This window comes from Lampetra fluviatilis, chromosome 15, assembly GCF_964198595.1.
Source record: "Lampetra fluviatilis chromosome 15, kcLamFluv1.1, whole genome shotgun sequence".
Lineage (NCBI taxonomy): Eukaryota > Metazoa > Chordata > Hyperoartia > Petromyzontiformes > Petromyzontidae > Lampetra > Lampetra fluviatilis.
Genome location: NC_136289.1, coordinates 7,155,615 through 7,170,559, shown reverse-complemented (window position 1 = coordinate 7,170,559; position 14,945 = coordinate 7,155,615). Strand labels below are relative to the sequence as shown.

The window sequence follows — 14,945 nt, the reverse complement described above, 5'->3', positions numbered from 1 at the left end:
CATCACATTTGTAGAACGGATTTGGAGTTAACCCCTCGTATAAGTGGGGGGGGGGGGGGGGTTTCTCTGTCCTCTCGCAAAACACCGTCGGGGAGTGAATTGACCAGTGGGCCCAAGCAGGCTCCTGCTGAAAGTTAAATGTCATGAGTCTAAGGCGTTGTCGGGAAATAAAGTAAACTATCGTAGATTAACAATTACTTTGATAGTTGTTTATAAGCGCATGTGTAGCAACTGATGCTCGAGCAAGGAATTGGAAAGATAACTCGGATAAATAAGTCCCTTTAAAGAATACGGTAACCCTATTCAAGAATAAGGGAGTGGTGGGGGGGCTACAAGGGGTATGCAAATATCAGCCAAGTAAATTAGAAGGATAACCCCATTAGTCAGGGATGTTGGATGAGATATGCATTGCGATATGCTGTCTCCCATGAGCGCTGTTTGGCTATAATGGGACTTATCTGCAATGCATTACGGTGAGGTCATCAGTGTAGTCTGCTGTCTGATGTTCCTGATCCGCACGTCCGATTACCATGGTTGGCTACGTACGGTACGAAAGAAGTTCGGCATACACACACATCCTAATGGTTGAAACAGAGCAGCACCAACAAAGGCAGGCGATTAAGAGAGATGCGGGTTGGGTAGGTGGACAGAGAGGAGAGGAGTGCAGAGTGAGCAGCAGGGGTTGGCGTTGGAGCGAGAAGGGGGTGGGGGGAGAGTTTGCGTGTCTCTCTCCCCGTGGTATTTGGTACTGCTTGTACATTTCTACGCGATGAGCCACTTCGTTGAGCCTTCTCATTCGCGGTGGCCAGGTCGCTTCTAAACAAAATTGCTACACAGTTCAGTGGGCCTTATCTTGTGAAATAAAAAAGTGCAATAGTTTTAATAGACGGATACTCTTAGTTATTTCGGTAAAGTCACGTAGGTAAAACAATGAAATTAAAATTAATAAAAATAAAACAATATTAATTTTAACTTCATTTTTTTACCTACGTGACTTTACCGAAAGAACTAAGAGTATGAATCCTTGCAGTCACGAAAGCTTCAAATCTGGAATTAATAGACGGAGTCAGGCGGGGAACACGAGTGCTTGGAGACAACTGCGGGAGGTTCTTAGATTTTGTTTTGAACCGATGAGGAGGTGGAGGAGGCCAGAGACTGTGGTGTCCGTCCGGCCAATGTTGGGATTCGCAGTTGCAAAACCATCGCGCCTCGCTTGCGGATGCTGGCGCCGCTGGAATTCGCACGCTGCTCAGAGCTCCGAGAAATGTGGGACACGGGCGAGGTTGATTTGACCCCGAGCTGCGGCGATGGCTCGAAGTGCATTGCGGTTGCGGCAGACAGTGGCAAGGTGAACCCTCCCCTCCCCAACCCCCCTATTGGTCCATAATCAACGTTTTTGGGTTTAGATCGCGTTATTTATAAATGTGTCGTAACCCTCCACCACCCGACACGGCCAATCAGTAAAAAAGTGTCAAGAATATGAATCCCTGCAGTCACGAAAGCTTTAAATCGAAAATTAGTAAAACCGTTTAATGGCATGTTTTTTTTAATTTAGATTAAACCTCACTATCCTCGAAACGACCGCAAACGTAATTATATATACAGGTGAACGCAACTCACGTTTTGATTCATGGCCTTTATTAAAAACAGAGCCAGGAACATTTGAAAAGGAACGTTGTCAAAAACGTTTTGAATTTGGCAAGTCTAAAAATAATACTTTTTTTACAGAACAATTGTCTAAGCACTGCTGTATCAGCCGCGGTGGTTGTTGATTAAACTCGTTGTAGGCCGTGGATGGGAATGGAACTCATTTAGACAATTCATAGGGCAGCGCGCTCATCACTTCACCACTTCTCCACCCTGTTTTTCACACGAATCAATATATTTACGACTGGAACCCGTATTTTAAGCTTTATTAAGCCGATACTAATGCGGTCACTTGGACGTTTCATTGCAATGTTGTGCATACAGCAATGGACTTGCGCGTAACATTTATTGTGTGAGATTCTTCTTAGGCAGTGGTGCACAAGCAGGCATAACAACAGCTCACATTCGCCAATAACACTGCCCTCAAAGAAGCATACACATTACAACAGGCGACATTTGGGGCAATGCCCCGCGTGTTCATAAAAAAAATCAATATAATTTTAGGTCAGTGCTATTGACGAAAGTGTTGAGTTTTTGTTCATCGCACTTGTACGTACGGAACGCGTCTTCTTACTGCAGTTGCACCACCACGACACATCGAGCACTACGGAGAGGCAACATGAATAAATAAATGGCCAGCAGACACATGCCCCCCCCTCGCCCCCCGTCCGCAGGGAGCAAACATCACACAGCCCGACCAACACAGCGGCAAATGGCCGTATTAGGTGAGGTAGGCGATCAAAAGGACATTATTGCCTTTGCAGCCCAGCCGTGGGAAGCCGGGCCCCCCTGGCAAGAGGGATTATCCCGGGTGGAGGAGGAGGAGGATGAGGATGGAGAAGCGGGGGGGGGCGGGCAGCCGCAGCTGTTTTCCCTGCGTCATCGCCTCCACTCGGCGAGGGAATCGGGGGTGGGAGTGGGGTAGAGAAGAGGACAGGATAATGGGTAAGGGCGGCTGGTGGTGTTGGGGGTGGTGCATAGAGAAGGGAAGGCTACTGGGGAGTGGGGCCCTGGGGGAGAGGAGGAGGAGGGGTCAGTGGTGAGTATTAAGTCAGGTGTATCGTTTCTCTAAGCCATTAAGCGCATTAGCGCCTCTTAAAGCCCTCGACAATTGCCGAAGGGAGCTTCTGAAACCGCCTTCCGATTTGCGGGCGCCCTTTATCGCGCTCTGAAACGTACGCGCGCCTCGCCATGCAAATGGCTTGCGCAGCCTCTGCCAAGCCCGATAAAGAAATGTTTCACAATGCAAAATATTTGTGGATTATTTTTGTTATTATTTTTCTTGTTTTGAACAACGTAGCAATCCCTTAAAATGGGGGGGGGTGGCTTTCATTAATTATGCACACACATTGCTGTTTGGGATTACCGCGAGAACAATGTTACGCGTTATTGTCTGGTGGACTTCCTCGTGCGCCGAAACACCCACGCGCTCGCAGCGACTGCTCACAAACTCAGAGGGCGCCATCCGAGTTGCTGATCAGATCATTAAAGTGGCGTCACGATACGACTCGCACCGAGATAGCTTGCGAGAGCGTGGCGAGGCCTTCGTCTTAATAGTGGAGTGATCGTGGCTGATGATCATGTTGGTGTACGGTGCTTTTTCTGCAATATTTTGCTGCCTTTTCTTGGATTTTCTGTTTGCACATAGTCACATAGTCACTTTAAGATGTTTTCTTGTTCATGTTTTTGTTTTTTGTTGTTTGTTGCGGTTGCACCCGATTCAAGAGCCGAATGGCTCACAGGGCTATACCTAATAAATGAAATTTGAAACTTGAATGACTAGCACTGAAATAGTGTTCATTTACAGAGCAAAGCGTACACCGGAGTCTGATGCCATTTCCTGGAGAGTGTTGCTTGGGATGTCAATTGAATTCCTTCGTACGAGAAAATTCCCTCGATATTTCAACGATTCGTTGTTTTTGTATATTTCCAGGTCCCAATTAAAATCAAGAATGAATACGATCTTGATTTGAAGCTTTCGTGACTGCAGGAATCCATACTCTTTGGTTCTTTCGGTAAAGTCACGTAGGTAGAAAATAAATCACGACGTTTAGAGGACGACCGCTTGTGTTGCGATCGAAACGTCGTGATTTATTTTATTTTATACCCACGTGACTGTACCAAAAGAACCAAAAAGAATGACTACAACATCTTACAGGTGTCTGATCGCCCGTACGTTTCACGTGTTGAAACCATTTGATCAGCTCAAAGGTTCCATAGCTCATCATCAATACTATACGTCCCTAGTTCCTTCCATGGAGAATGATCAATTATTCGACTCTGTGCAGTACATCATGAATGATTGACGTTACTCTAGACTCTGAGACGGAAAAAAATCAAGCTATAGCGTGGATTACTTCCGAGTGGGAGGCTAACGGACGGAGCGACTGGCACAAACTCACGCGCGTCAAGTGATAACATTTGTTTGCCCACGACGATCCACTGGAGATGTAGAGCGACAGGCGAGCGGTGTGAGTGTTCCCAATGAGACGCACACAAGACGCGCCGTGAAACGCACCGGTAATTACTCCGGCGGCTAATTACTTTACAGCGACGTTCAATCAACGCCGGACAGCACAACCAGCGTGTAACGAACACGCCTCGGGGGCGATAATGAATTGTTGTCACAAACAATGTGGTCGTGATGGGAGTCGTAAAGAAAAAGATCTAAATACGTCAATAAATTGTGGTTAGAATCAGGTGAGTGCCCATCGAGTAATACGTGGATATTTCAAGGTAGATCTCGGTTATAAACAAACGTAGTGTGACAATTATCAGCGTTTTAAAATAGCGGAACTCAAACGTAAACATCAGAATGCGAATCGTATATATATTTCCCCCCCAAAATGGAATACATGAAAGAATATGCATAGACAGTATACACGGACAAAGCGTAGAGAGTCTGTGCTCATATAATACACTCAAATCCTTGTGAGCCAAGAGACTCAAGGTGCCATATGATTTTACACAGCTGCTTGCCGACACAATGTGTGGGTATAGCTTTGGAATCTCGCTAGCCCCTGCGCGCCTGGCGTGTACACTTGAACATTACGGTAAAGCGTGCACGGCGAAATGACCCATGGGCAACGTATTTGCAGAATTGCCCATGTCGCCGTTTTGAATTTGTCCAACTTTTTCAAAATATCGCCGTTCGACACCCCCCAATTGTTGACCGTAGGATCTGGAATTCGTAGGAGATGCAGACGCTGGCTATAATTGGCGTCTGTGCAGGGGACCGTCGGCGTTCAGAGCGGTTAAAATAGATGAGAGACTTAAACAGCAGAAGCGCCTTGCGGGGCATCAGGGTCGGAAGCTTGGGGCACTGGGTGGCCACGCATCCCCTCCCCCTAAATTACATAGCTGCGGGCTGCCATGGGGAGATTACTGAAGCCAAACACAAACACGCACACACCCACACACTCCAGTACACGCGCATACGCACTCTAGTACACACCCACACACACACTCCAGCTCACACTGGCACATGCACAATCGAGCATACACATACACGCACGCACACTCCAACAAACACACACACGCACATACACGATTTGGAGGGCACACACCCTGCACATACACTCTAGCACAAAGACAAAGATCCCCCGTATAGCCTTAACAGACTGTAGGGGCGAGTGCTGTTAGCGAGCACCTATGAAGGGTGGCCAGCACCACGCCCGACCGCCTTTGTCTCTCCAGTGGCGATGTTTACACACCGCACCAGGTACTCATTTGAGGCTGAGTCGACCTAGGGGAGGCCCAGGACCGGTTCAGATAAACGTCACTGGGTGTTGGCCGTGAGCGGGAATCGAACCCGGGTCACGCGCTAACCGCTACACTACCGCTCCCCACTTAAGCACGTACACACACACAGCCTCGACCACACACCCCAGCGTACACACGACCACGCACGCGCATCTGTGTGTGTAAACAAAAGCAGAGGCTCACACGTACTTCTCAGATTGCTTACACGCGTGCACGTTAATGTGCCAGTGCAACCAGTGCTGTTGTTATGGTGGCGTTACGTTGCAAAATACACGAATTCATTTCCTCTCCACGGTGGGTATGCACGGAATTCCACGTGTAAGAATCGATGTTTGGCTTCGTATATGGCATACGAAAATTGGGTCACGTCACCCCTAAAGCCACACATTTGACTACTGTGCGGGAAAAAAAGATTATCGCGAAAATGCATGGAATCGCTGGGGCTTGGTGAATCATGGCAAAGTGAAACAGTCAACGCATTCGTCAATAACACTGTCCCATAAGGAAAACACATAACACGTTTCGGGAAATGGCCCTACTCCATAGCCCATGTATGTGCTATAGATGAGGCCCATTGACCAACGCCTCACCTATTGTTTGATGCAGGTCCCTTTTGGGGCATTTTAATCGACGAACGTGTTGAGTTTCTTTTTGTTAATTGTGCTTGTGCAGCACTGCCAAAGCAGCATCACCGAATAATTAGTTTTACATGCTAGAGCGGTGTCCTTTTGTTACCTGATATATAGTTTATAGCTATATATTTAGATGTTTACATTCATAAATTGCTTATTATTACAAACCGCGTTTTATTTAATTGAAATGTGAAAGCACACTATACTGCCGACCTTAAAAAGTGTTTTACTGAAATGGGTCCGTGCGGCTGTTTGTCCTCACCAAGTTAAACTTCATCAGCTGTCATCGTCAAGACTTTCAATTACACCATCATCACCATCATCACATGAGCACTTCCAATTAGCTGCATTCACTCATTTGCTATGGTGGCGAACAAAAAAACACAATGAGCATTCCAAGTAATTGCTTAACAATCTATAATCAGGATCCTCTTAAACAAAACTGTCATTATGAATCGTAGTATTGCTAATTTAAATGTACAATGTACACATGTAGAAAAGCCATACACATGATTTGTTTCCCTACAAATATTCTTAGAACTAGAATAATCCGAAAGCCAAAATGTTCGAATTTGGGTCCCAGAAATGATTCCTCGAAGATTGTTTGGGTTTACCCACAGGGCAGAGTGAGCCTGGCCATCCCTGTAAATGAGCTGTTTAGCTCAGTGAGTCTTACAGCTGAAATAAAGCACGAGTCTAAAGTTCAAAATCGCTCCAAGTCTCATGCTAAAGGTTTGTAAATAAAAAGTTTCGTTTTATTTGTTTTTTTAAGTGATTGTTGACCTTTCCTATAGGCAAGTAAAGGCAGCTGTATTGATCACATGCCCATGCATACATGAAGTACATGGCAGTGAGATTCTTTGTTGCCGTGTCGCTCTCTCTCACCTTGTGCAAATTAACAACAACAACAATGTAAACAACGGCAACAACATTTTAAACTTTGCACTCCTATCGTGTTTTCGTACTGTTTGTTGGTGTAACGTTGTGACCCATCCCTACAGGGCATCTGTGAAAAAGAGCTGCATAGCTCATCAGATTCATCCAGTATAACTAAAAATATTCTGATTTTGGATGAAAAACCCCCTTTGTGAATTAGCCCTGGGAGACAACAGTGATATCAGGACTCTGCATACAGCGTGTCGATAACCACATTGGGTACATTTAGATCATGCATACGAATACATGGAGAAAGTAACCCAAGATGTGGTGACGCCATAACCTTTATAGCAACAACACACATGATAGACATTTTACACGTAATATACATCGCTATAGATTCCCAAAAAGACAACGGTTTGATTATCGGGAATTAACCGGAGGCTTCAGCACAACGGACGGTGCTAAAGACTGCACAGAGAAAGAGAGGCAAGGCAGGGGCACGTAAATACATATGCCCGTCTCTGAAATTATAACTCTAAACTATATATGGATATTATTTTACCAGGTAAGGCCCACTGAGCTATACAGCTTTTTTTCAGAAGCTACCTGGCCACAAATGATAGCTCAACGAAGTGGCTTTTTAAGTGGAAAATTATAGCCGTCAAATACTCTAAACGCATGTTGATTAAAAAATGTGGAGGGAAAAAAATCGGAGGCCCCGGAGAAAAATCCACGTGGCCACGGGAAGAAGAGACGCGCACACTTCAAATATACAGCAGGTGTCAGGGTCGGGATCAGGATCGAACCCACGACCTCCTGTATACCAAGCGAGGTAGTTAACATCTAGCCACCGTGATGATAATGAGAGAGACACACGCAAACGTCAAATATACAGCAGGCGTCAGGGTCGGGATCGAACCCACGACCTCCTCCCGTGTCCTGGAACGTGATGTATGCCTCCTCGGCCGCCTCGGTTGCTATCTCTTGCTCAAACAAAAACAAGCGACGACCTGAAATGACGTCAGTGCCGATCTATAAAAGGTCGTGCGCGCTGCAAGGCGCGGGGGTTTGCGTGGCAGAGAAGAGGGAGAGAGATGAGAGGGAGAGAGGGAGGGAGCGGGAACGGTTTTTTAAATAAATAAAAACCTCACCCTACGAAGGGAGAGAGATTTGTTGCTTCTAGAAGCTGGGCCATTCATTGATTGAAAGCGAGCCACGGTGCCGTTGACACGGGACACAAAGCGACCCGGTCATTAGCATTCACTGCGTGTGAGCCGCCTTCCCCTGGCCGTGGCTCGCACCGCGCTAAAGATGGGGATTGCGTGTGTGCGTGTGAGCCTCCGGGGCGTGGGAGTGAGTGAGTGAGTGCGCATCTCGGTGTAGCGAGCAAAAAGGCAATGCGCGTTAATACAAAGACAAAGGTGCTCACCCCCCCCCCTCTCCCCGTATAGCCTTTTACACACTGTTCGGGCAAGTGCTGTTAGCGAGCACGTCTGAAGCGCACGAGGGGGTGTATGGCCAACACCACGCCCGGCCCCCTTTGTCTCCCCAGTGCTGATGTTTACACACCGCAGTAGGTACTCGTTTAACGCTGAGTCGACCTAGGGGAGGTTCGTTTTTTTGGTCGTGAGTTCAGGAATCGAACTCGGGTTTCCCGGTTCGTAGCGCAGTGCGCTACCAACTGCGCCACCGCCTCCCGCATTTACACCCACACACAAGTGCGTATATTATTTGGGTCTTTCGGTAAAGTCACATAGATGGTTCAAAGAAAATAACAAAAAACTACGACGTTTCGATCGCAGCACGAGCGCTTGTGTTGTGATCGAGACGTCGTAGTTTTTTGTTATTTTCTTTGAACCGATCTACGTGACTTTACCGAAAGAGCCAACGAATATGAATTCCTGCAGTCACGAAAGCTTTAAGTCAACAAGTACGCATGTATGTATGTATGCGTATACAGTCACGATCCCACGTATACACACACAGCACCAGCTGAGCAATTACGGACATTTTTCGATTCAAAGCTTTCGTGACTGCAGGGATTCATCTTCAGACGCTGTCTTCTTCAGACGCTGTCTTACCGACAGACCTGTTCTTCACCTGAGGACGGCTGCTTGCGTTGTGGCCGAAACGTCGTGAGAATTGTATTTTATTATGTTTTATTTTTATTATTTTATTATTTCCCTTCTACGTGACTTTACCGAAAAAACCAAGAAGTTGCATTACAGACATGTGCAGTTGTTGGAGTGGTGGCGCAATGGTTAATCGCATCGCGCTATGAAGTCGGCGAACTAAGTGAGATTCCAGGTCTCGGCTGACATGAGTGGAGCGTTATATCCTGGCGCTCTCCCCCCACCTCCTATAACTCCGTCATCAACCACTGTGGTGAGGTAAGGGGCCATCCATTTAGTACGTACGCATGGAGAGGGGAGGGGCGTTAACCCAAATGCGTACGCTTGCGTATGGGGGGTCTACTGACAGTGTCCGCATAGGGAACGGGGGGGGTGAAGCCTCGATGATAATTTGTCTACATTGGCCTGCAACTGAGTTAGATAATCCGGCGGTGTGGGCTGTTTGCTTAAACACGTTAATATTATTCATCCTTGATCGTTTTGCGTGGATTAAATACCGGCCGTTCTATAAGATTCGGGGGGGGGGGAGGGGTGGGGGTCAAGCGAACGTACGCAGGTGGGGGGGGGGGGTAAAAAGTCCGCGTGCGTACAGGGAAGGGGGGGGAGGGGTCAAGTTTTGACAGATTTTTTTGCGATCCTACTCAATGGATGGGCCCCCATCGTAAGATAATCCCCACGATCTTCACGGCGTGGCGTGGGGGAAGCTGTCATCCAGTCGACTGACGATGTAGCTGTAAATGATGAATTATTAATTACATTGCAGCGATGTAATGGTTGTCTCCAACATTGAGATGTAATTAATGGATTGTGTTATACTGGAATTGAAGTTTCCAGGAGCATATAACTCAGCCTCACCTGTAAGATTGACCTGGGTCAGAACGATGACCAATAACCCCAAAGACAAAACAAAAACGTTATCTCATAGGAGAAATGCAAATATTCCATCCAAATCGTACATTTAGTACCGTGCCGTATGTGCAAACGTGGTGGTGCAGCCCATGCAACTGCCTGCTCATGCCACTATCGAGAGCTTTAGAGATCCTCCGTCGGAGGTATGTGTGTCTACTCTCCCACCTTTATGTTGTATATGTACACGTATTGGCCACTGAAGTATTGCTGAATGCATATTTGTTATCCACACCTATCATCAATCCACAACGGTGTAATATACTATATTTATATATGGCTCCACGTGTATATATTATTGATTAAATTCACCTATCACACAGGTCTGGGAGAAGATACAACCATTTATGTTGTACTGTAGTACGATAAACTACAATTCAAAGGTTAATTTCTCTCCAATTGAATGCTCCAATTACAATGCTTAATGAGTGATTGAGGATTATGCTTGGGTAGGTTTTTATTGCTACAGTACTAATAGTAGCATTACATATTGTTGTTTTTGTCCAGTACATTATTTTGATAATAAATATACCACGCAATTTTAAACGACGGTGGGCAATGATTTGCAATCGTGGTCAAATAATAAACACGTAGACTAATAATGAAGGTTTAGTAGACCGCTTCAGAAAGTTTACCTACAGTCCGTGTGAATGGTTCTCCTGTTCCGAATGCGAGATCTGATCCGGCTCTCTCGTGTAAGGATAACGGGGGGGGGGGGGGGGGGTAAAACGAGTGGGACCAGCATTGCGATTGACGCCTCCACGAATCGCAACGGTGAATATAGCGGCCTCTAGCGGCTGCGGGAAACCACGCCAAAAAACCCTTCCTTCCCCGTGGGTCGCATGCAACACGTACGATTTGTGGGGGGGGGGGGGGGGGGGGGGGAGCGCGCCTCCCTCTTCAGCGGCGATTCGCTTGCGTCTAGCGAAGCGTGGAGCCACCGAAGAGGATGTGGGGGGGGAGGGTAACCCCCCCCCCATTTCCCACCCACCCCCTCGTTTTACCCTCAAACCCCCCCCCCCCCCCCACTTCCCACCCACCACCCCCTCGTTTTACCCTCAAACCCCCCCCCCCCCCACTTCCCACCCACCCACCCCCTCGTTTTACCCTCAAACCCCCCCCCCCCACTTCCCACCCACCCCCCTCGTTTTACCCTCAAACCCCCCCCCCCCACTTCCCACCCACCACCCCCTCGTTTTACCCTCAAACCCCCCCCCCCCCCCACTTCCCACCCACCCACCCCCTCGTTTTACCCTCAAACCCCCCCCCCCCCCCACTTCCCACCCACCCCCTCGTTTTACCCTCAAACCCCCCCTCCCCCACTTCCCACCCACCCCCTCGTTTTACCCTCAAACGGCACCCGTCTTGCGGGCTTGGGATCAGCCCGTAGGTAAATCATTGGCGCGCCTACCCCCTCCTCCCCCCCCGCTATATAAAGGCGCAATCAGGGCTGAGCGAAGGGGTTGGGATGGGCTTTGTGCTCATGGAGCGGCCGCTTGAACGGAGAGGACGATGAGACATCACAGCGCGCGCAGCTCCTCCACTCGAAGCTTCGTCACACGCCGCTAAAAGCGAGCCGAGGCGGCTGTCAAAACAAAAACACTCAGAAAACACAACAACAACAACAACAGCAGCAGCAAAAAACAAAGAGAGAGTCTGTCCCACCGCCCTGCGCGCATTGCCTGCGGGGAGCGACACTAAACGTCTCCGTTATTCGCTGGAGGAGGAGGCGACAGCGACGCGCGGTCCAAGTTACTTAAGGCGCAAACTCGGCTGCCGGGGTGGGGAGGAGGAGGTGGTGGTGGTGGGATATTGGCGGCGCAGGCGTGCGTCTGTGCGCGGGTGATTGGGTGGGGAGGGTCCCACCACCACCATCATTACTACCACCACCATCACCACCACCGCCGCCGTCGCCGTCATTCATCATCATCTCCTGGTCGGCTGTGGATCATGCCTGTGGAGACGACTTTTATAAACCCATTTTTCTTCTACCCCGAGTTTGCGCACCAAGACGCGAGCCGCGGGGCCGTGGGAGGGTCGTGGCCGGAGGGCTCGCCCGAGATTTACGCCGAGTACTCGGAGCTGGCCGACACGACCGACCTGCTGAGCTTCGTCAACACGGCCTCCAGCAACATCAAACTTGCGCTCGACAAGCCGGCCAAGTCCAAGCGAAAAGTCAACCACAGGAAGTACCTGCAGAAGCAAATCAAGCGCTGCTCCCAACTCACTGCGGTGCCCGTGCCACCCCCACCTCATCATCATCATAATCATCATCCTCCTCCTCTGCTACCACCACCACCACCACCGGCCGTTCCTCCATCTCCTCTTCAAGCCAGCACCGAGCAGCAACGAAGCAGGGGACTCCTCTGCCTGGAAGACGACGATGACGATCACCTGGATCGGGTGTATGTGGCCAGCGAAGGGGCTGGACTGGCGTCGCTCGCGGAGGCGGCGAGGGACGGCAATGCCCTGCAGGGACACGCGGCTCAGTTCCGAAAAATCTCCGCCAAGTCCCCGAACGACAAGAGGCCCAGGCCGTCTCGCTCCGTGGCGCGGGGCAGGCAGCTGCCCCTGAGGGACCGCAATCTGCCCGCGTCGTTCTTCACCGAGCCGGCGGCGCTCGTGACCCACCTCGACCAACTTGAGCATCACCTCCACCACCATCAACAGCAGCAGCAGCAGCAGGCCGACGTACGGTCAGCGTGGGAGGCCGAGGACGGTGGCGTTTGGGACGCGGGCGAATTCGCACACAATCAACACCAACAGCACGATCATCAGCAGCAGCATGCCGAGCAAGGCATGCACACACCAGATTTCTTCGCGGAACAGCAAAGCAAGCTGAACGCCGAAGTCGCCACAGCCGCCTCGATGCAGCCCATGAACTTGGGACCGCCTTGCCAGGAGCCGCACGGCTCGCTGCACGAGATGAGGACTTGGGAGCTCACGTTGGCCTCAATGCCCAGCGCGCACGGGATGTACAGAATGGACGGACACTCGGAGCTGGTCGAGAGCGCCCTGTGGACGGAGGCGCCACTGGCAGAGGCGACCCCGACCGCGGCCCTGCTGAGCTGGAGCAGGGCAGGCGCGTACCCGCCTTTCTGCTGCTCCCAATGTCACGAGTCTCCAGAGTTCTGCATCCATCAAGCGGTTTGAGACCCGCGCCGCGCGCCGTTCTGCCCACGTGAAGGGCAGCACGCCTTGGTGCGTCGTAGCACTGTCATATCGGCGTGGCAAAGCCGGTGGTGGTGATGGTGGTGATGTGTGTGTACAGGACAGCTTATAGCGATCAATCGGCGGCGTTCCAGCGGCAAGCACATTTTTGGGAGGGGAATGTTTAATTGAAAGTACATTTTTGCGCGTGTTCATTAGGGGGCCGTTATAACACGGCCCCGCATAGACACGCACAGATACATTATTGTACGTGAACTGTAACATAAGCACAACGTTGCGACCAATTATATGGTAACGAAATTGCAACACAAAGCGCACAGTGCAGAGTTATTCAAGAGCTCGTTTCGGTGCAATGAAATCCAACTTGCAGTGCATTGTAATGTCATCGGCGAACAATTTACATCAACATCTTCAACCACAGGTATGACCTGACGATACGTGAACTTCATGGAACTGCATTGCCAAAGGTTGTATGCATCTGCTCTGAAGGAGGGACGTTGACAAACGTCAGTTTCCCCGACACGAAGCCGATCTAGACTGACCGGTGAACATTGTAATACTGATCTAGCTGGGCTATGAAGCTCTGAAGTTTGGCACGACTTTTGAGTATTCTAAGTGTACACAGAATAATCCGAAAACAATGTGGGAATGTTGGTCTCCGCACTTGCAAGGGGTCGGGGGTAGAAATGTAACCACTTTAGTTTTGAGACCCGGCCTACGAAAGGTGTCTCGATTATTTCAAGAAATGCAGAGTTAAAATATCAATAAAAAATTAACGTTGATTCAATATTTGGACACTTTTTCGTGAGTAGAACGCTAAAAACGTAAAATAAAGGCAAATGTCGTAACTTGTTACGAGTAACTATCCCTCCGTTACCCAGCAATACGTTTGCCACCATTGTCAAAGTGTTTTTCAACCGATGCGTTGTGTTTGCAATTCCGTTATCAATGTGCAATTACGTGTTTTTCTGATATTAATATCGTGGCAGCTATGGACTCTGCCCAGTTAAACGATGTATCATCGGCATGTTATCTTACATCCAATACAGACTCACGCTGATGTTCAGAGTCCAGGCCGCAGGAAGACGTTTTGCTTTGACAGGGCAAACAAATCAGCCAATTGTCATCACTTTTTTTGTCTTAGCCACTGGCATAAGAAAACTGAAATTGATATTTAATGACAAAATGTTATATTCTTAGAGAGCGCACATTCATATATTTTCTGTGTATTGTGAAGACTGTCGTGGAATATAATCTCTCCCACCTGGATCTATGACTGTCACAGAAAGATCCAATCGTTACAGTTGTGGAGGGAGTTCCCATAACATCATCGCTACGCTTGTTTACCCGGGCAAGGCTCACAGAGTCCCCGTGTGACTCACTTTCAGGAGAGTCCTGCCAAGTTTCGATGTAAAGCTTTCGTGACTGCAGGGATTCATCTTCTTGGTTCTTTCGGTAAAGTCACGTAAAATGGAAATAATAACAAAATAAAAATAACACATAATAAAATAATTCTCACGACGTTTCGGCCACAACGCAAGTAACCGTCCTCAGATGGAGAACAGGTCTGTCGAGGAGACAGCGTCTGACTCTCGATGAGACAGAGTTAGACTCTGTCTCCTCGACAGACCTGTTCTCCACCTGAGGACGGATACTTGCGTTGTGGCCGAAACGTCGTGAGAATTATTTTATAATGTTTTATTTTTATTATTTTATTATTTTCATTCTACGTGACTTTACCGAAAGAACCAAGAAGATGAAGTCCTGCCAAGCTTTCGCAGTAGCAGGCTATGATTGCTTGTGTCTATTCCAATTG

General features: G+C 48.8%; 1 protein-coding gene across 1 annotated transcript; it reads left to right on the top strand.

Moving 5' to 3' along the window:
- The first annotated feature begins 1,264 nt into the window (after positions 1 to 1,264).
- Positions 1,265 to 14,638, top strand: LOC144936305 (uncharacterized). Its single transcript, XM_078863403.1, has 3 exons — positions 1,265 to 1,343; positions 2,598 to 2,686; positions 11,957 to 14,638. Exons 1-3 carry the CDS (start codon positions 1,265 to 1,267, stop codon positions 13,109 to 13,111), a joined length of 1,323 nt encoding a protein of 440 aa, XP_078719529.1. The 3' UTR covers positions 13,112 to 14,638.
- Positions 14,639 to 14,945: the final 307 nt, after the last annotated feature.